The sequence below is a fragment of the Canis lupus genome, chromosome 34 (genome assembly GCF_048164855.1).
Source record: "Canis lupus baileyi chromosome 34, mCanLup2.hap1, whole genome shotgun sequence".
In the NCBI taxonomy this organism is placed as follows: domain Eukaryota; kingdom Metazoa; phylum Chordata; class Mammalia; order Carnivora; family Canidae; genus Canis; species Canis lupus.
This window is the reverse complement of record NC_132871.1, coordinates 23,553,686-23,572,771: the sequence shown is the minus strand read 5'-3', so window position 1 is coordinate 23,572,771 and position 19,086 is coordinate 23,553,686. Positions and strand designations below refer to the sequence as shown.

The 19,086-nt window shown below is 34.4% G+C and overlaps 1 protein-coding gene and 1 pseudogene across 7 annotated transcripts in view; both read left to right on the top strand.

Moving 5' to 3' along the window:
* Positions 1-19,086, top strand: part of SLC4A10 (solute carrier family 4 member 10) — a 285,441-nt gene that overhangs the window by 178,070 nt on the left and 88,285 nt on the right. For all 7 annotated transcript variants that reach the window (XM_072811530.1, XM_072811534.1, XM_072811529.1 and 4 more), the window contains 3 exons: positions 3,771-3,928; positions 7,260-7,347; positions 14,940-15,086. In XM_072811530.1, the coding sequence (XP_072667631.1) occupies positions 3,771-3,928; positions 7,260-7,347; positions 14,940-15,086 (393 nt within the window). The remainder of the gene's footprint in view (positions 1-3,770; positions 3,929-7,259; positions 7,348-14,939; positions 15,087-19,086) is intronic.
* LOC140624447 (UBX domain-containing protein 8-like) lies at positions 15,496-17,632 on the top strand (annotated as a pseudogene).

Below are 19,086 nucleotides of genomic sequence, written 5' to 3'. Positions count from 1 at the left end.
TTGAATGGCACTTGGGATGTATTTGTTGAATGAACCCTATGAGATTTAATATAATTTAAGTCTTTAGTTCTGGAATTTTTTTTCCAAGTAATACTTATTACCTTATAACCTGGAAGGGCAGAGTAATAGGGTTTGGAAAGAACAAATGTGATCCATTATTACAGAAAAAAATTTTAGTGCCAGATTTGACAGGTACATAAGTTAAGGTTTTTTTAGCCCTAATGAATTCAGCTTGGTAGTGAATTTATCAAAGCTAAGCTAATCTCCAGGTTACTTTAGCTATGTAAATATTTAAGCTTTAATATGTAGATTCCAAACCCCAGTAGAATTTTGAAATGTTAAAGGGGAAAAGAAAGTCTATTCATTTCGTGTGACTTAATACTGTACCCTAGGTACATTCAGTCTATGTATTTTTAACCCTTCCAACGGATGTTTATCAAATGTATTAATTTTTAAAATACATGTTTTAAAATGTTTTAAAATATAATCTGAGTTGTCAGGTTTTTGCTTCCTACAATGCTTTTAAAAAGCAGATATGTCAAAAACACTCTATATCCTTTTGTTTTTTAAACTGACTGTAGAAGATGGCTATTTTAATATTTCCCAGATGTTAGTGGTATTTCTTTTATTTCAAATGACCCAAAGAACACTTCTCATTATTTTCTATGTAGAAGGAACTTTCTTCTGCATCTATCTTTAGTATGTGAAACATACTACAATGAGTGGATTTTTAAAACCTTGAACTATAGGAAACCTTAGCAATCTTCTCATTTGGGAAGTGAGAAAGCTGAATCCCAGAGAGAGTAAGAGAGCTGCTCAAGATCACTGGCTGGTTAGTGTCACAACCCATTTTTCCCCAGAGAATCCCTATTAATTTTCTTGTACTTTCTATAATGGGCTTAAGACTTAAACTTTCTCCTTGAAGTCCCATCACTGTTTCCTTCACATCCCAGCATGTGACTTGTGCAGACACTTCTTGTTCCACCATGATCTTCTATCTAACCTTGTTCCCTAGAGAAATATTTGTTTCTCATCGACAGCTTAAGTACCAAATGCCCAGAATAAAGCTTCTTTCCCTTCTTAGCATAAAGGTCTTAAAGAGCCCCGAAGCATGAGTGTGAATTCATATTCATAAGAATATACCTTGATTTCTTCAAGGTCCTATTGAAAGAATCAGAAAATCTGGTTTCTTTATGTTCACTCCAACTGTTTGAATCCATTTGAGGTTTGTCTTAGAGATATAATTCAGCCTAGTTTTTCAGAGCAGTTTTAGGTATTTGTAATTTTATAAAAGGTTAAATTGTGATTTTTAAATATGATCTTTTGTTATATTAAAAAGTAGTTAGATTGTCAAGGTTCTTTTGAATAATTTAATAGCACAAATACAAAAACAGGGCTAGTGCAAGAATAATATAGTATGTAATTGTATAATATAATAATATAATTAATGTATTATATAATCCATTACCCCCAAATAAATGACTACCCCAATAAAATAATGTAATGAGTATAATGGCTACTCCAGATATATATCGTTAACTATAAATTATTACATTTTAATCAAAAGACAAATTTGCTAGACCTGAAATTACAGTTTTTCTAAGTAACAATAATCAATGATATATTAGGTATTAGGTAATGCAAAAAATTCAAATGCTAGGATCATATATTTCCTTTTGTAAAATTAGGCTATTTCAGCACACTGTGTATTCCCTAATTTAATTAAATTGCATCCTAAGGCATTTATTTGTATGATTGCCATCAGCCTGAGGCACAGACTTCAATAGTTATGGCTGTGGCATTTGTCAAGCAATAAATTAGTTTATAGAAAGTTTTTGGGTGGAATTTAAATTTCTCAGTAAAGTTATGACAGGTATTGCCAATGTAATTCATATTTATCAATTAAAGATTTTCTTAAAAAGTGTTTTCTCATTTTAAAATTAGTTCCAGTTTATTAACATTGTATTATTGTCATTTCCATTGGGAGAAAAAACAGTTGTTTACTCTCTTAGGCTCTAAAAGACTTAAGAAGATATATTATACTTTTCTCACAGGTCTAGTAGTATATAGGTAATCTTTTATCCCCTTATTGAAAATTTATGCATTATTGTAAAATTTGTAAAGCATTACTAATTTAAAGCATTTTCAATGTGTGCATTTCTTCTAGCTACAAAAATAAAAATGAAAGTATGATAATAATTCCCATGAAATTTAACCTTCTATTATTAAGGTAAATAAATATTTTGTATCTATAAATTAAAAAGTTAGATTCCATAAAAGGAAAATAATTATCATGTAATATCCCAATGTATGTGTTTTATGAGTTTACAAATTTATATTTGGAAGAAAATTTGTGAATAAAAACTTCAGAATTTATATTTGTTGTAATTTCTTATAGGCAATTTTGCTTTGTTAAATCATTATTTTCCTTAAAACAGAACATTGGTTCTATTTCATGTTTTTAGTGGAGTACTGCAGTTTATTTTTATGTTTAATCCTTATGATAAAATGTGTACTTTCTATAATAGGATTTATGTTTTATGGCACCCTTATCTTACAGAAAAATTAAGTAGTTTTAAACCCTCTAAATAGCTATGGTGAGGTCTCGATTTCAGAAAGCAACATATTTAATGTAGTCACTATAGTATGACTATGTACTTCGTAAAGTACTCATCCTAAAAGTTTTAATTTTTTTCATTCTAAACTTCTTGGAAAAAACCTTTTCAAATCATTAAGTTTGCAAAAGAAAAAAACCTTAGCCTCACCTATGTTTACCAGCACTCTTTTCTCTCTCTTTGCCATTCCAACTTTGATCTCCAGCCCCTATTTCATTAACATGAGAGCATAAAACCAATTACTATAGCAGGTAAACTCTTATTCTCCCTACAAACAGATAACCATAAAAGCAACTCAGAGGAATTAGAAACAAGAAATAGGTCTTGAGAAATTGACTTTAAAATCACTGCTTGGTTTTCACTGAGGCCCTGTGCATAAAAATTGGTATTTACTCTTAAGAATGTTTTACAGTCACTTTCCAGAATTTGCCTTTTAAGCATTTCTTCTTGTTAATCATCGCTTTTGTTTTATGTGCATTCATTTCAGTCACAGACATCTCATATCAGAAATTCAACTATGGCTCTTCTGCAACTTCAAATGTTAAAGTTAATACCTTTATTGTTTTCTTTGCTATATCTAAATTCTAATTTCTGATGAGAAATTAAATTGAAGATTGATCAGGCCAAGTATAAAATCTGAAGGATATAGAAAAACTGGAAGAAAGATGGAGATTAAAGTCATAATTTATACTGTAAAGAGAAACATGGTTATATTTCTTTTGAAATAGGCATATTTTGAGTATTAATTAATTAAAATATATTGTGCACAAAATTAAGATAATGTAGTATAGAATATCTAAATCTATTGGCAAGTACTAATTAAATTTTGACTAAGGTATATTCTTTAACTTGAGCACATGTTTTTCTCCCTGAAAATTTCGATTGCTGACGCTGAAGAAGCTTCTTTTAAAAACATTAGCGAAACTAGAGTATTCAACTTATAACATAGAAAAATACACAAGTAAAGAAAAAAGTTATTATTTTTAAAGGGCAACTGAGATGTTTAACTATTTTAAAATATTATTTATATTATATTTACATAAGTTGTATATATTTGACCTATATTTATTGATGGATTACCATGTGTGAAGCATTGTGCTAGGATATGAGTTAGCAAATTTTGATTTATCTTATTTTACCTTGTGATACTCTCAGGTTGATCTGCATTTTATGAAAAAGATTCCTCCAGGTGCTGAGGCTTCAAATATCTTAGTTGGGGAGTTGGAGTTCTTGGATCGAACTGTAGTTGCGTTTGTCAGGTTGTCTCCAGCTGTCTTGCTTCAAGGACTGGCTGAAGTTCCGATTCCAACCAGGTAAAAAATATCAGTGCATCTTTTGAATTTTTTTTAAACCAAAACAAACAAACACAAAAACAAAAAACAAAACAAAAAACCCTAAGAGCTAAAACCAAAATGAACAAGAAATAAATATAATTTCCTCTGAAAGTTTTTTTCTAGAAACTAATGTGTAATACACAAAATTGTTTCTTCTTGTTTGTGGAAGAGGAGAAAAAGTACTTTAAAAATTATTCTGTCCAAAAAAAAAAAAAATTATTCTGTCCTTTCCTCCCTTCTCTCAAACTCCAGTGTTTTCTTTTAGGCATGCTCCTCATCTCTGAAAATCTTGTTCTATATCACCATGTACATCCTTTCTTATAATGTTGGCAAAAGGGATAAAGTGTTAGGCTTTCCTCAAAGACTACATTAGATGTGGGCTAAAGAGAGGATCATATGAGGGAGGTCAGACTCAAAAAGGCGAAAGCTTAGCTTATGCTTGAATGGGTAGGCCCTCCAGGTACATGTGAGTGCCATCATTAGGAGATGTCTATCTAATGTACTGTGTATTTCCATGTCAGGCATGGTACGCTTCCCATACAGAGTCTAAAAAATCATTGGTAGGAGCATCGGAGCATCATGGTACTGTGGTTGAATTCAAATCAAAAGTACAAATTTACTTTGATGACCTAAACTTATTTTTCATTTAACTATACATAAAAACTAACAACTTAGGGATAATACAAACTGAATTATATTATTTGTCATTTATTTCTATTTTATAGATAAAATATATGTCCATGAGCAAAATTGTGAAGAAAAAGAAGAATATCGACTTCAGCATATTAGGTTCCTAGCAATTCATCCAGAGGACCTTGCTTTCTTCCCTTTTCCCTCCATCAGATGGAATTTCTATATACAGACAGCCTTTACTCCGTGAATATTCCTGTAGCAAAAGATATTTAGGGAGGGCTCCATTTCCCCCATGATTGATGCTCTTTGAGACACTATAACTGTTTCAGATGCTATTGGTATCCCTCCTCTTCCAAACACTGAATACCTCAGGCAATTTAAAATGATGAAAAGTTCAGGTGCTATTGTACTGGGTTTGTAAAATATGTTCCCTCTGTGGGCCTTTGCCCTTAACTAAAAACACAGCAGCTTATATCATTCTATGCTTTGATTATGGATAAGATATTCCAAAAATATGGAACAGTTTAGCCAGGAGAGGCCTCATTTCTTAAGAGCTCAGCTGACTAAAATAAGATTTGGTGTGTTCAAGTACCTATCTCTGGGGGTGCATGGGTGGCTCATTCACTTAAGCGACCAACTTTTGATTTCTGCTCAGGTCATGATTTCAGGATTATGAGACTGAGCTCTGCATTGTCAGGTTGGGGGTGTGGAGACTGCTTAAGATTTTCTCCCTCCCTCTGCCAGCGTCCCCCTCTTCCCACCACCATCAAAAAAAGTTCCTATCACTGAATCTGTGACAGGAACAGATTTGAGGCAGGAACCTGGTTACCATTCAGATTATAAAAAGAAATGTCTGTTCTGTTCATCCTGTTGGAGGGTTACTGAGACTTCTGATACCTGCCAACTTTTATTAAAAAGAAGGATGATGACATAAGCACACTGAAGTGACATCTGAAAAAAAAGTGACATCTGACTGATTAGACTGCATTTTTCTGTGTACAACTTGTAACCCACTCGAGTTTTGGGGATTTTGGACTTTGGATTTAAGATGCCAAACTTACTAATTGTAGAGGTATTATTTTAGTAGCTTAAATTTCATTTTCAGTCTTCCAACCAGTGCATTCCCTTTCCACCATTTAGGAAGGTGTCTGATGAAATTGTGCGTCGATGATGGCTCTTTATGACAAAGATAGTTCCTGTATTTCAGAGAAAAGAAAAGAAAGATTCCCAGGAGTAGAGAAAAACCTTAATGGGGTTATATACCCTCACTTTGAAAACTGTCAAGGTTTAGGTGACCTCATTTCATACTGACATAGCAAAATATGTGTAGAGAACAATGGAGGAGAAATTAGGGGCACAGGAGAGCCGCTGTCTAAGGAGAGATTAAAAAGACTAGACTATTTAGTTTGGAAAGGTGAAAAATGGAAGAAGATTAGTTAGACAAATAGAATAAAGAAAGCTGTTTGAGGTTCCTAATTATTCTCTCTTAGAAGGACAAAGGGCACACCATGAATATAATAGCAACACATAGTAAAAATGTCAGAAAATAATTTTTAAGACTTTATAAATAGCCCATGGAGTAGAAACCTGAAAAATGGCAAGATGTACATAGGTTACAAAATTTCTTGAAAGTATTATAGTTGATAAAGCACCTGCCACCACATTAAGCTATTGCTGCCTTAAAATTATAGTGGACATTTCTGTATAGTAGAAACTGACTTGGATTCAGGGACAGCTGATGCAAAAAAATAATGTCAGACTCTCTAAAACTGTGTAATATATGCTTTATGTAAAAACATGCACAATCTCTAAAGTTTGTAACTAAATGAGGGGTAGGATTATAGTATCTGTTCCTTTACTTTTTATAAAGCTATTAGTCTTCACATTTAAGAGCATAAACCCATTTAACAAATTAATACCATGGAATTATATTGCAGAATATATGGCATTTTAGAATTTTCACAATTTCACCGAAGCATTGACCTTTTCAGAAACAGGAAAATTACTGGTCCTTCAAAGCTAGAGCATGTACTGATTTCTCAAAGTCTCCAGTTGTGATGATGACTTTGTTAGACTTTCAGTCTAATTTAGATGGAATACCACAATGCAGCCAGTATTTTTATTCCTCCATCATCAGTATTAAGAGATCATTAACTCCCTATTTTTTCTTCCTAAATGATCTTTGATTCCTGACAATAATTTTTTATTTAATATAAATTTTACATATACCTACTGGTCTTTGACCATATGTTCTTTCTTTGTTTATAGTATTATGTTACCTTTTTCCTCTTTACCTCATTTTATGATTCGCATATTAGTGAGTGCTCTTCTTTATAATTCAGAAAGACTTAATCATATTTTATTTGTCTCACTTTCCTCCTCTAAAGGTTATAGAATCCTTAAAAATTCTAAATTCCATGGAGTTTCTCCAGGTAATTAAATGGGAAAACATTGAGATCAAAATAACCATGGATTCCCATTGCTCAAGGATCTTAAGCATGAGTCAATCATTATAAAATGTTTCAAAATAATAACAAACTGTGAAAAAATATGTATTTTACATTTAAGTCCTTATCTTAAATAATTCCTTTGAGCTAAATGATTCTGTAACTACTGAAGTAATTTTTTTATATTTCTATCTTGAAACTTTTCGTTTTTTTTTTCTTTTTAATTACAGATTTTTGTTCATTCTTCTGGGACCCCTGGGAAAGGGTCAACAGTACCATGAGATTGGCAGATCAATTGCAACCCTAATGACAGATGAGGTATTTATTCAAGTTCATTGGGAACATTTTCCTCCACTAGGTACACTTAACTTTTGGAGTTCCTGTATTCATGACTATTTGTTGTGAATCAAATTTCTCTGTTTCAAATCCCCTTCTATGTTTCCACTATAAAATTTCCTTTGAAAAAATTTGTTTGAAAAGGGTAATATATTCACATACATGAATATAATGCTTTAAAATCTCATATTCTGATGAAAATGATTTAGTGACACTTAGAATATATTCATTAATATTCCCCTATAGTCTATGTGCTGCTAAAGTGAGCGCCATTGTTAATATCATTACAAATCTTGTTTGGGGCAAAGTAATTTTAGGATCTCAAGAAGAAACAGCGGCAGTTTATCTGAATAGTGTATATGACACCAAAAGCTATGCAACATCTATCAACTCTCTTTACAATTGCCTGAATGTTCTTAACCTGAGAGTCTTTGAACCATTAGAGGAGTTATAGATGAACTATAAGGGGTGTGTGATTTCTTTGATACAGCACACAAATTTTTCTATGTAAAAAGTTTGTGTGTTATCTTTTTGGATTGGAAAAAGCTTTTATCAGCTTCTTGAAAAGATGTGTGTCTCAAAAATTATGATCATAAAAATAAGAACATAAGTACTAATATATAACTGGTTTCTTGTATTCCCCAATACCTTATGGAAATCTATTGTGTATTGTTTTTATTGTTAAGGAAGAGCAAATACGAAAGGTCACAGAAGGGTCATACATTCAAAATTCAGTAGTAAATAACAAACAGGTTATGCATTTTTTAGAATCTTATCTAAATAATTTAATGTATTTATTGAATTACATGGCTTTGGATACTTGAAAATCTGTAAAAAGATCAAATTAGTATTGCCTATAACTTTTCCTAGATTTATGAAATCTGAAAATTTGAACTTGGTTTTCAGTTTGATATAAATTGTATTTTATCTGTCCAAATTATGTTTTATGGTTTTGTATGGATCTGTTATTGATATTTACACATAGGAAACCAAAAGCTAGAAGAAAAACACATTTTTCATCAATCTGAGAAAGAATCAACTTGATGAGTGTATTAGTTTCCTACGGCTACCACAAACACCACAAACTGGGGGATTAAAACAAAAATAAATTATTTTTTCACATTTTGGGGGGCCAGAGTGGGATATCAGTGTGTCAGCAAGGCCACATTCTCTCTGAAGGGTATAGGGGAGAATGTTTCCTTGTCTCCAGCTTCTGGTGGCTCCTGGTGTTTCTTAGTTTCGAGTGACAAAATTCTAATTTCTGCCTTCTTCCCCTGTGCCTCTGTCTTCTCCTTTTCTGTCTCTTAGAAGGATACTTGTGATTAGATTTAGGGCCCACCCTAATCTAGGATAATTTATCTTGAGATCTTTACCTTTATTACATCTGCAAAGACTCTTATTCCAAATAAGGTCACATTCTGAGGTTCAGGTGGACATGTTTTGAGAGGACACTACTCAGTTCATACAGTGAGTATCGCTTTATTGAAGAAATCTGGAAGAAGACAGGCGACTTGGAAAAGGGATTTATGAGAACCACAAACCTGAACTCTCTTGAGAAGACGTTCACAGTATCTTTGCTTTTAGTGTTTCTATATTGATGAATATATGACACTGTGATTTGTAGTCCACAATTTAAGTACTGTGACTTTTATGCACAGACATTTCATATTATGTTCCAAATATGCTACATTAGGACATAAGATATTTCTGGGGCATGGGCTGTATTATATGGTGAGAGGAGCATGTTATATCATGGGAGGGACGTATATATACTTAAGATTTCTCTTTTCCTGATTCTTCTTTTCCTCAATTAGGAGTCAAGATTTTCTCAAAAGAAAGATATCAATTCCACAGGTTTGGTTTTTTTTACTAATCGAGTGGCCATGGAACAACAGGGAAGCATCCATGTTTTTTAAATTATAGATTTAGAGTGAGAGCAAGAAAGGATTTCCATCTATTTCCCTGATTAATAAAAACTACCCAATTTGAGAGCAAGCATTAGTTATCTAAATGTGGGCTCAAACATAATTCCCTTTGACTTGAAAGTTTAGAGCGTAGTTTTAGGGCAATTTGTAACTCTCTGTGAGCAGTGGGGTAGAGAAGCAGAAACAGCCAGAAAGTTACTACAGAAAATGAGAGCAATTGATTATAATCTACTATTATATGTAGATTTTCAATACTTTTAAAAGAGAAAGAACTTTTTTATTGTTCAAAACCCAGGTAGAGAAATTGTTCTGCTTATCTCATTGCTTTGAAGCAATGAATACTTATACTTATTAAGAACAAAATTAAAAAAAAAAAAGAACAAAATTTAATATGTCGATTCATAGAATTGAGTTAAGAAAGAGTATCAGATTACAGTATCAAAATGTAAATTCCATGGCAGCAGTTACCATTTATTATTCAATTTTGTGCCCTGATTTTGTCAGTTGCTCAAATAAATATTCGTTGACTGAGCTCTGTGGTTTTTCTCCTCTCCATACTGGAAACTTCTTGTAGGTAGTCAGTCTGTCTTTTCTTTTATCTTTAGACTTAGCATACTGTTTGGTCTTCAGTCAAGGTTTGATCTTTTTATTTTAATGAGTTAATGACTGAAAGTGCTAGTCATTTTAGCAATACCTGACATTGAATCAATTCAGTAAACTATTTTCTTCCTTTCTGTTTAGCATTAGTAGAGATAAATCATGATTTTGCTTATTGGCACTATTACCCATGTATTAATCCCTTAACATGCTTAAATCTTATTAAGCACGCCAAAGGGCTATTGTTTATATAATAGTATGCTGATGTTTATCATAATAGAATTTAAAACTGAGAATTTCTTAAAAATCTGTATTTATGAAATTCATTTAAAAATAACAAAAACAGTATCTATTAACATAAATGACAGTTTTATGAAAACAAAAGGAAAAACAAAAACAAAAAAATTACTAGGAATGGCATTGTTTTCCTTTTTCTTGTTCTGGATTTTTGAGCTAAGAATTTTCTCTATTACCCAGATTTTAAGTCAACGCTGACTCTTTCTGTTAATCAGCAAACATGCCCGATTATAGCAGCCACTTAGGAAATACCATCAAATAAATGTTCAGGTTTTCTCCATCATTAAAATGAAATCCCTTTCTGTTTCACATGGCATCTACCATTGAAGAACTGTTGATTGACTCTAAATTTCAAAAGTGTCTTTATTATAATGAGTTTTGGTCTCTATTTAGACAAATTCCTCCTTCATTTTGTTCTTTTTAAATTCAGTGATGTCAAAGAGGCAATGGGCCAGTCTATATAAGGTATTTGTAGGTCATATAAGGGCTTTGAGTTGGGAAGCAAATGGAAAGTTTTGAGTAATGACATGATTTATCCCGCATCTTAAAAGCATCACTTGGCTTGTGGAGAAGCAAGGAACAAAGCAGAGAGACCACTTAAGAAGCATTGCAACAATTTAGGCAGGCAATGGTAATGAGAGAGAAATCAGGGCAATTCCACTTAAAATCCTGTTGGGATTTATCAAGGGGCTTGATAAGCTTATTCTAAGAAATATATAGAATAACAAAGATCCAAAAATAGTAAAAGTAGGCTTGAAGGAAACAACACATTTACTGAAGTTTCCTCCTAATTCACTGCTCTTTTTTTTTCAGCCTCCTCTTTTGGATCAGTCCTTCTTCCCACCCACTGCATTGATAGGAACTTTGCTTCTTCATTATCCACTCTGGTTCCTACATGATCAGTTTCTTCCTCCCTGCTGTATCATATCTATCACCTTACAAAGATGATCTAGAATCTCCTGTCTTTTAAAAAGAAGAGAAAGGAAGGGAGGAAGAGAGGGAGGGAGGCAAAGAAGGAAGGAAGGGAGGTAGGAGGGAAGGGAGGAAAAAAGGAAGGGAGGAAGGAAAGAAGGAAGCAAGGAAGGGAGGACACTTCCTAGTGGTGTGATAGATATTAAATCCATGTGGCCTGCCTAGGTGATTCAGTCAGTTAAGCGGCTGCCTTTAGCTCAGGTCATGATGCCAGGGTCCTGAGATCGAGCCCTGCATAGAGCCCCACATAGGGTTCCCTGCTCCCTGTTCAGCAGGGAGCTGCTTCTCCTGCTCCATCTCCTCCTCCCCCTGGCTTGTGCTCTCTCTCTTTCTCTTGCTCTCTCACTCTCTCTCTCAAATGAATAAATAAAATCTTAAAAAAAATTTTTTTTAAAGAAATTAATGTCATGGTCACTGGCCTTATGAAGTTATCCTTGAGTCCTCTGTATCTTTCACACTCAAGTCCATTCTATCAATAAATCTTGCTCAACTCTCACAATATATCTAGAATCCTACTACTTTTGACTTTCTGAACTGTTTTCACCTGATTCTTACCCTTATCACCTGCCTGTGCCAATGCCCTCTAATGGCCTCTTACCTCATTCAGAGTAAAAGTCAAAATTCTTGTGACCTATAAAATCCTGCAGGATGACATTCTGCCCCTCTGACCTTTCCTCTCAGACTTCATCTCCTTGCTCTCTCTCTAGCTCACTCCTTCCCAGGACATGGCCTCCTAGCTACTTCTCGAATATGAATTACATACATGCTGTCACCTGAGAGTCTTTGCACTGGCTCTACCCTCTGTCTGGAGAGCTCTTGCTTCCAATATCTTGTTTTTTGTTTTTTGTTTTTTTTCCTGAAGTGTCTCATTGAGGCCTTCCTTAATCACCCTATTTAAGATTAGGCACCCTCCAATCATACCCTTATTCCTCTTTCCTGCTTCATTTTTCTGCAAGGACCTTAACACCCTCCAACAAAATGTATACTCACAATATTGCTTATTTTCCATCTCTCCCCTCCCACTACAACATAAGCTCCATGAGGGGATGAATTTTTGTTGGTTTTATTCACTGCTGTATCCTTAGCATAGAAATAGTTTGATAAATGTTAAATGAATGTTCAGAGCTCATGTTTTAGCAGGAAAAATAAGCACTAAGCAACTAATTATTTAATTAACAATTAATTATAATTATAAATACAGTGAAAACTATCAAGAAAAAGAATGTACTAGGAGAGTATTAACAAGATGTGTAATCTTGTTTGAGAGGGGATCAGGGAAGGCTTCTCTTAAAAGTTAAATGTATGTTGAAGTCAGAATGTTAGGTTCACTACATAAGGAGAAGGGAGAGGAGCCATTTAAAGTAATTAAACTACTGGGAAAATTGGTGATAGGAAATCAATAGTAAAGAATGTTTTCAATTTAAAATCAAACAAATTATGATATCTGTATCTTTGAGGAGTTTGAAGATAATAGGAAATCAGCTGTCCTGGATGAATTTAATTTATTTATCTAAAGCAGGTATAGGAATAGGAGCATGTGATCACTTGAAGCAATTTTTAAAAAAGATTTTATTTATTTATTCATTCATGAGAGACACAGAAAGAGAGAGAGGCAGAGACACAGGCAGAGGGAGAAGCAGGCTCCATGGAGGGAGCCAGACGTGGGACTGGATCCCGGGTCTCCAGGATCACACCCTGGGCTGAAGGCAGCGCTAAACCACTGAGCCACCCAGGCTGCCGGAAGCAATTTTTTAAATTAAGAGATCAACTCAAAGATTTCCAAACAGTTGCTATTAGCAGGCAAGAGTAAAGTAGTTAAACTCTTGTTGGGATTAAAAACATTTGCAATTCTTAAATGTTCAGATTGGGTCTCATGGCCACATAAAACTCTTTAGAGGTAGATAGATAGCTGAGCTATAAACTCAGTGGCCTGTCAAAGGGAAATCAGTGTTGTCAATATTTTTAAAAAATTTATCTTTCCCAAGATACAACTAAACCATTAATATTTCTTTCGTGTTTTCACTTGATCCTGAACAAAGACTATATATTTATCACACCAATGATCTTTTGTGAAAAGTTCTTGCCTGGGAAGTAAAGAAAAAACCTTTGAAAATAATCGTTATCTCTTCTTCGGCAGTCTAGATTCAGTATCAAGCCAGAAACTAAAACAAATGGCCTAAAAGTAGAATAGAATATTTGAAAGCACAATTTCCCTGGGAATTCTGGAATATGTGGTCACTGTAATATGTAGCTCAGCATAAATAATAATTTAATAGCCCCAAGCATGATATATTTGTTCCATTTCATATTATATGGAATACAAAAAGCATCAGAAATATTTATAGTATAGATTTATTTTCCATTTATCTTTATTTTTACTTTCCTCATTTGCTGTGTTAAGTATATGGTTCTTCTGTGTGTTAGTCAGAAGAGATTAAGTTATGCTGTAGGAGTAACCACCTAAAATTTCAGTGGTTTAAAACAATAAGGATTTCTTTCTGTCATGAGTTGGCAGAGGGGTTCAGCTCATTATAGTCACTCAGGCACCCGAGCCCATAGCAACTCCATCTCAACTTGCATTTTCTCAGTTATTATAGCAGACAAAAGGCAATGTATTAACTTACACACAGATTATCATTAATTTCCATTTGACGGTGACATAGGTACACCTGAGTGGGACATACCTAACCCCAATATCAAGGAAGGCAAAGAAAGAAATCTTACCCTATGTCTAGAAGAGACAGAAGTTCTGTCAATAGCTTAAGTGACTACCACAGGGTGCTGTGTGTATGTGTGTAAATGTAACTCACCTTGAATGGAAATATGCTTGCTACACTGTATAGATATGACATATATCAAGAGAATACTAATTTATAACTTCATTATTATTTAAAAATTAAAAAAGTAAGCCTTTTTAATTGCTTTATATGTTCCAGGGTATAAATATTGCTAAAATTTTTAATATATTCTATAAATCTTATTTCTATTTTTAAGCAAGGACTTCTTGGAAAGTTTGACTTACCCACACATAATATATAACCTTTACCAAACCTGAATGCTTTTTTTTAAAAAAAAAAGATTTTATTTATTTATTCATGAGAGACACAGAATGAGAGAGAGAAAGAGAGGCAGAGACACAGGCAGAGGGAGAAGCAGGCTCCATGCAGGGAGCCTGACGTGGGACTTGATCCCGGGTCTCCAGGACCAGGCCCTGGGCTGAAGGCGGTGCTAAACCGCTGAGCCACCCGGGCTGCCCCAAACCTGAATGCTTTAAAAAAAAAATTTTTTTTTTAAAGATTTTATTTATTTATTCATAAGAGACAGAGAGAGAGAAAGGCAGAGACACAGGCAGAGGGAGAAGCAAGCTCCATGCAGGGAGCCTGATGCGGAACGGATTCTGGGACTCCAGGATCACACCCTGGGCCAAGGACAGGTACTAAACCAATGAGCCACCCAGGAATCCCCCAAACTTGAATGCTTAATTCTAGTTTAATGAGCTTCTCTTCTTATTCCTTTCCCTTTCTCTTACCCTTACCTCCAGAAATTTCAATATTCATTCTAGCATTCTAAGAAAAAAATATATCTGTATGTATTCATAGAATAAAGTAAATTATAATAGTTTTAAGTTAAAAACTTCTTCATTTAGAGCTACCTATTTCTTTAAATTGTTATAATCACATTTAAGATAACTGGGAAGTGAAAACACTGAACACATTAAAATTTTATAATTACTTTTTTATCTTTTATTTATTGTTTTTCTCTTTTTCTCTTGTCCTCCTATAGGTATTTCATGATGTTGCTTACAAAGCTAAAGATCGCAATGACTTGGTATCAGGAATTGATGAATTTTTGGATCAGGTTACTGTTCTCCCTCCTGGAGAATGGGATCCAAGCATTCGAATAGAGCCTCCTAAAAATGTTCCTTCCCAGGTATGTTTATTTGAAAATACTCTTAAAAATCCCACCTTTTGTTGTCTTTTACATACATGCACTGAAATAGTATAACTCATTCAAAAGGTTCAAAATGATTTAAATTATAACCTCTGTGATATTGTAATTTATAATTATAAATATATATTTGGTATTCATTCCCTTTTTGGCACGGAGCTCCTTTTTGTTGCTCCCCTTGAAATTTCCTACAAGAGGAGAGCAACAAAGATGTCTTTGTTATGTTAATTTGGCGACTTTTGGGACTCCCCACAGGATGGGGGCTGGTGGCCAGTGGAGGCAACTGTGTGATTAGAAGGTTGGAACTTTTAGGGAGTGAAAGGGCTGGAGATTGAGTTCAATCACCAGTGGCCAATGGTTTAATCAATCATGCCTATGTAATGAAGCCTCCATGGAATCCCAGAAGGACAGGGAAAAGAGAGCTTCCAGGTTGGTGAATATGTGGAGACTGGAGAGAGTAGCACATATGGAAAGGGTGTGGAGGCTCCTGCCCTTTCCCCATACCTTGCCCTGTGCATCTTTCTACTGGCTGTGTTTTTCTGAGTTACATGCTTTTATAATAAACCAAAACTCTGGAAGTAAAATGTTTCCCTGAGTTCTCTGAGCAGCTCTAGCAAATTAATCAAACCTGAGGAGGGGGTCATGGGAACCTCTGAACCACTCACTCAGAAGCTCACATAGCAACCTGGGGAGTGAGGTGGGAGCAGTCTTGAAGGAGTGAACCCTCAACCCTGGAATCTGATGCTGCCTCCCATCAAATAGTGTCAGAATTAAGCTGGATGGTAGCATTGCTTGTTGGTATGAGGAACCCCTTGTTCTCCCCACATTGGAATTTGTACCAGGACCTATATAACATCTCAGAAGCCAGGGGCATGAAGTTACAGTCTTTCTTGATGATATCCAACACACCTCACTGAGAAATTTGGTATATTGATGATATGCCACTAAATCAAATGGTTCCACATGCCTGGAAAAATTTTAAACCCACTTTAAAACATATTATACTGGAGGAAAATTAAAATCGTAATGAAAGTGTAAAATATGGCTTGAGAATTATCCCACTCCTATCCTTCCATATTTTGATATAGCTCTTTGAAATTGGCAATTATTAAGAAAATTCAACCTACTGCCCAGATATGGGGCTCCCTCCACCATGCTTCTTGTGGGGTTACGGGCACCTTCTTCCTCTCTGCTCCTCCTCTCTTGTCTCTGGAGCATGGAGTAGGATCCCTGATCTAGGAATTAAAGATCTAATTTTGCCGTGTGTCCAGATTTTCTTACTGCTTACTCTTCTTACTTTAATTATTTCTGTGAATACCTCATGGCTTAATTCATTTAAATCTTTCTGAGTGTATCTAAAAGAAAAAGAGAAGAATGAGAAAAAGAAAAACTTGTCACAAAAAAATAAATAAATAAAACAAGGAGCACAGGGTGAAAAGGCCAGTAGATACATAGTGTTCTAAAACCTCACCAGGAGATGAAATTGAGAAAACTGGAAAGAGTGCTTTTATCAGATGATGGGTGAAACCTGGAAGTTAAACAATGCTCATTAACTAGGGGGTGATGAAGATTTAGTCAGATATCTTTTGAAACATCAGAGAAGCTGCAGAGACTCAATGTGCCTAAGCCCTTTTTTTTTTTTCTTTTTTGAGAGTGAGAGAGCGCATATATGCCTGCATGTGAGTGGGGGGAGGGACTAAGGGGAGGGAGAGGCTCCCCACTCAGCCCAGAGCCACAGCGGAGCTGCATCTCAGAACCCTGAGATCATGATCTGAGCAGAAATCAAGAGTCAGTCGCTTAACCGAACTGAGCCACTCACATGCTCCAACCTGAGTTCTTAACCAGAGGTTCACCATCTGCTGAACAGTCCACACAGAAGGAGCTTCTTGATCTACCTGAAGAATCTTCCTGAAACAGCTGAAGAAGTAGTTATTACTTTCTAATGTCCAAGTGGGTCCTGAGAAGAAAGTTTGTTTAGTCTTGGAGTTCACAGGTCTTATTTGACTGGATGATGAAAATCAGGTACCACACATCTCTATACAGCCTTTCTACTTCCTTCGCAGAAGGTCCCCGGAAGTGGAAGAAGGCTGGTCCCTGAGAGATAATAGGAATAACTGCGGATACTATACTCAATGTGAAAGAGAATGAGCAGAGCAACTAATTAAGAAATGAGAACTACCTGTTCTACATAAAACCCTTTATGCCATGACCTTACAGAACACTAAAGAATTCACATTAAATCATGCAGTACTTTGATTGAGCTCAAGGCAATAAGCGGTCTAATGTTGATATCCATGGGAACATGTGGATATATAAAGGATTGGAAAAGGATTGTTCTCTCCATATAATAGTTGTTGGAATGTGCCATCTTATAATGTACCAAATGAAAACTAGTTAAAAATATATACAGTAAGGCACTCAATAATTTATATTTTTCCTAGCTGACATCATTTATCACTGTTGAAGGACAAAGTCATATGACCTTGTTTTCTGCCTCTTTAGTCCACCTTGCCACACTAAACATTTCACTATTCAGTCAAACTCTTTAATGTTTAGTAAGTAGAAATATTTGTTTTTATATAGAAATGTCTATATATGTGGAAATTAAACTTTTAAGACGTTTCAAACTTTTAAGATGTTTGTTTTTATATAGAAATGTCTATATATGTAGAAATTAAACTTTTAAGATGTTTCAAAGCTCTTTAATGCTTTAAAGTTCTTTTTGATATCCCATAAAGAGTTAGTATCCAAAATATATAAAGAACTTATAAAACTCAATACCCAAAAACCAAATAATCCAATTAAAAATGGACAGAGGACATGAACAGACATTTCGCCAAAGACATCCAGATGGCAAACAGACACATGAAAAGATGCTCACCATTACTCATCATCAGGGAAATGCAAATGAAAACCACAGTGAGGTTCACCTCATACCTGTCAGAATGGATAAAATAAAAAACAAGAAACAGCAGGTGTTGGCAAGGATGTGGAGAAAAATGATCCTCTTGCACTGTTGGTAGGGATGCAAACTGGTGCAGCCACTGGGGAAAACAGTATGGAAGTTTCTCAAAAAGTTAAACGTGGAACCATCCTTTGGTCCAGGAGTCACACTACTGTGTATTTATCCAAAGAATACAAGAACACTAATTCAAAGGGATACATGCACCACTATGTTTATAGCAGCATTATTTAAAATAGTCAAGATATGGAAGCAGCCTAAATGTCCATTGATTGATGAATGGATAAAGAAGAGGTGGTATACATACAATGGAATGTTAGCCATAAAAAGACTGGAATCTTGCCATTTGCCACATGGGTGGAGCTAGAGAGTAGAATGCTAAGCAAAATAAGTCAGCCAGAGAAAGACAAATACCATTCAATTTCACTCATATGTGGAATTTAAGAAACAAAACAAATGAGTAAAGGAAAAAAGAGAGAGACAAACAAACGGACTTTTAACTATTGAGAACAAACTGATGGTTACCTGAGGGGAGGTGGGTGGGGGGATGGTGAAATAGATGCTGAGGATTAAGGAATGTACTTGTCATGATAAGCACCAGTTGATTAAAATAAAAACTTTTTAAAAAATCTAAATAAATAAAGTTCTTTTTGATAAGTGTATGTTGTTTATGTAACTAATGTCAAAATTTATTTAATTCTGTCTTGCATTAAATTGGAATATTTACAGGTTCCAGGTGGATCAATATTTTTAAAGATAAAACAGTGAAAAAATTTAAAAAAGGAAAATTCAAAGACATGGCTTGATCATATTATATAGAAAATTCCCATTACTGCTAATCATATTTATGATTGAGAATAATTTTTTAATTATGATTCTTAAGTATTACCTTGGTGTAGACATATGGTATAAAACTTTTAACAATTTTGCCTATAATTTCAATCATTATATAATTGAGAAAGGTAAAAATAAAGATTGCCGCTATTTTGAGGGGTCATTTATTTTTTATTATTTTTTATT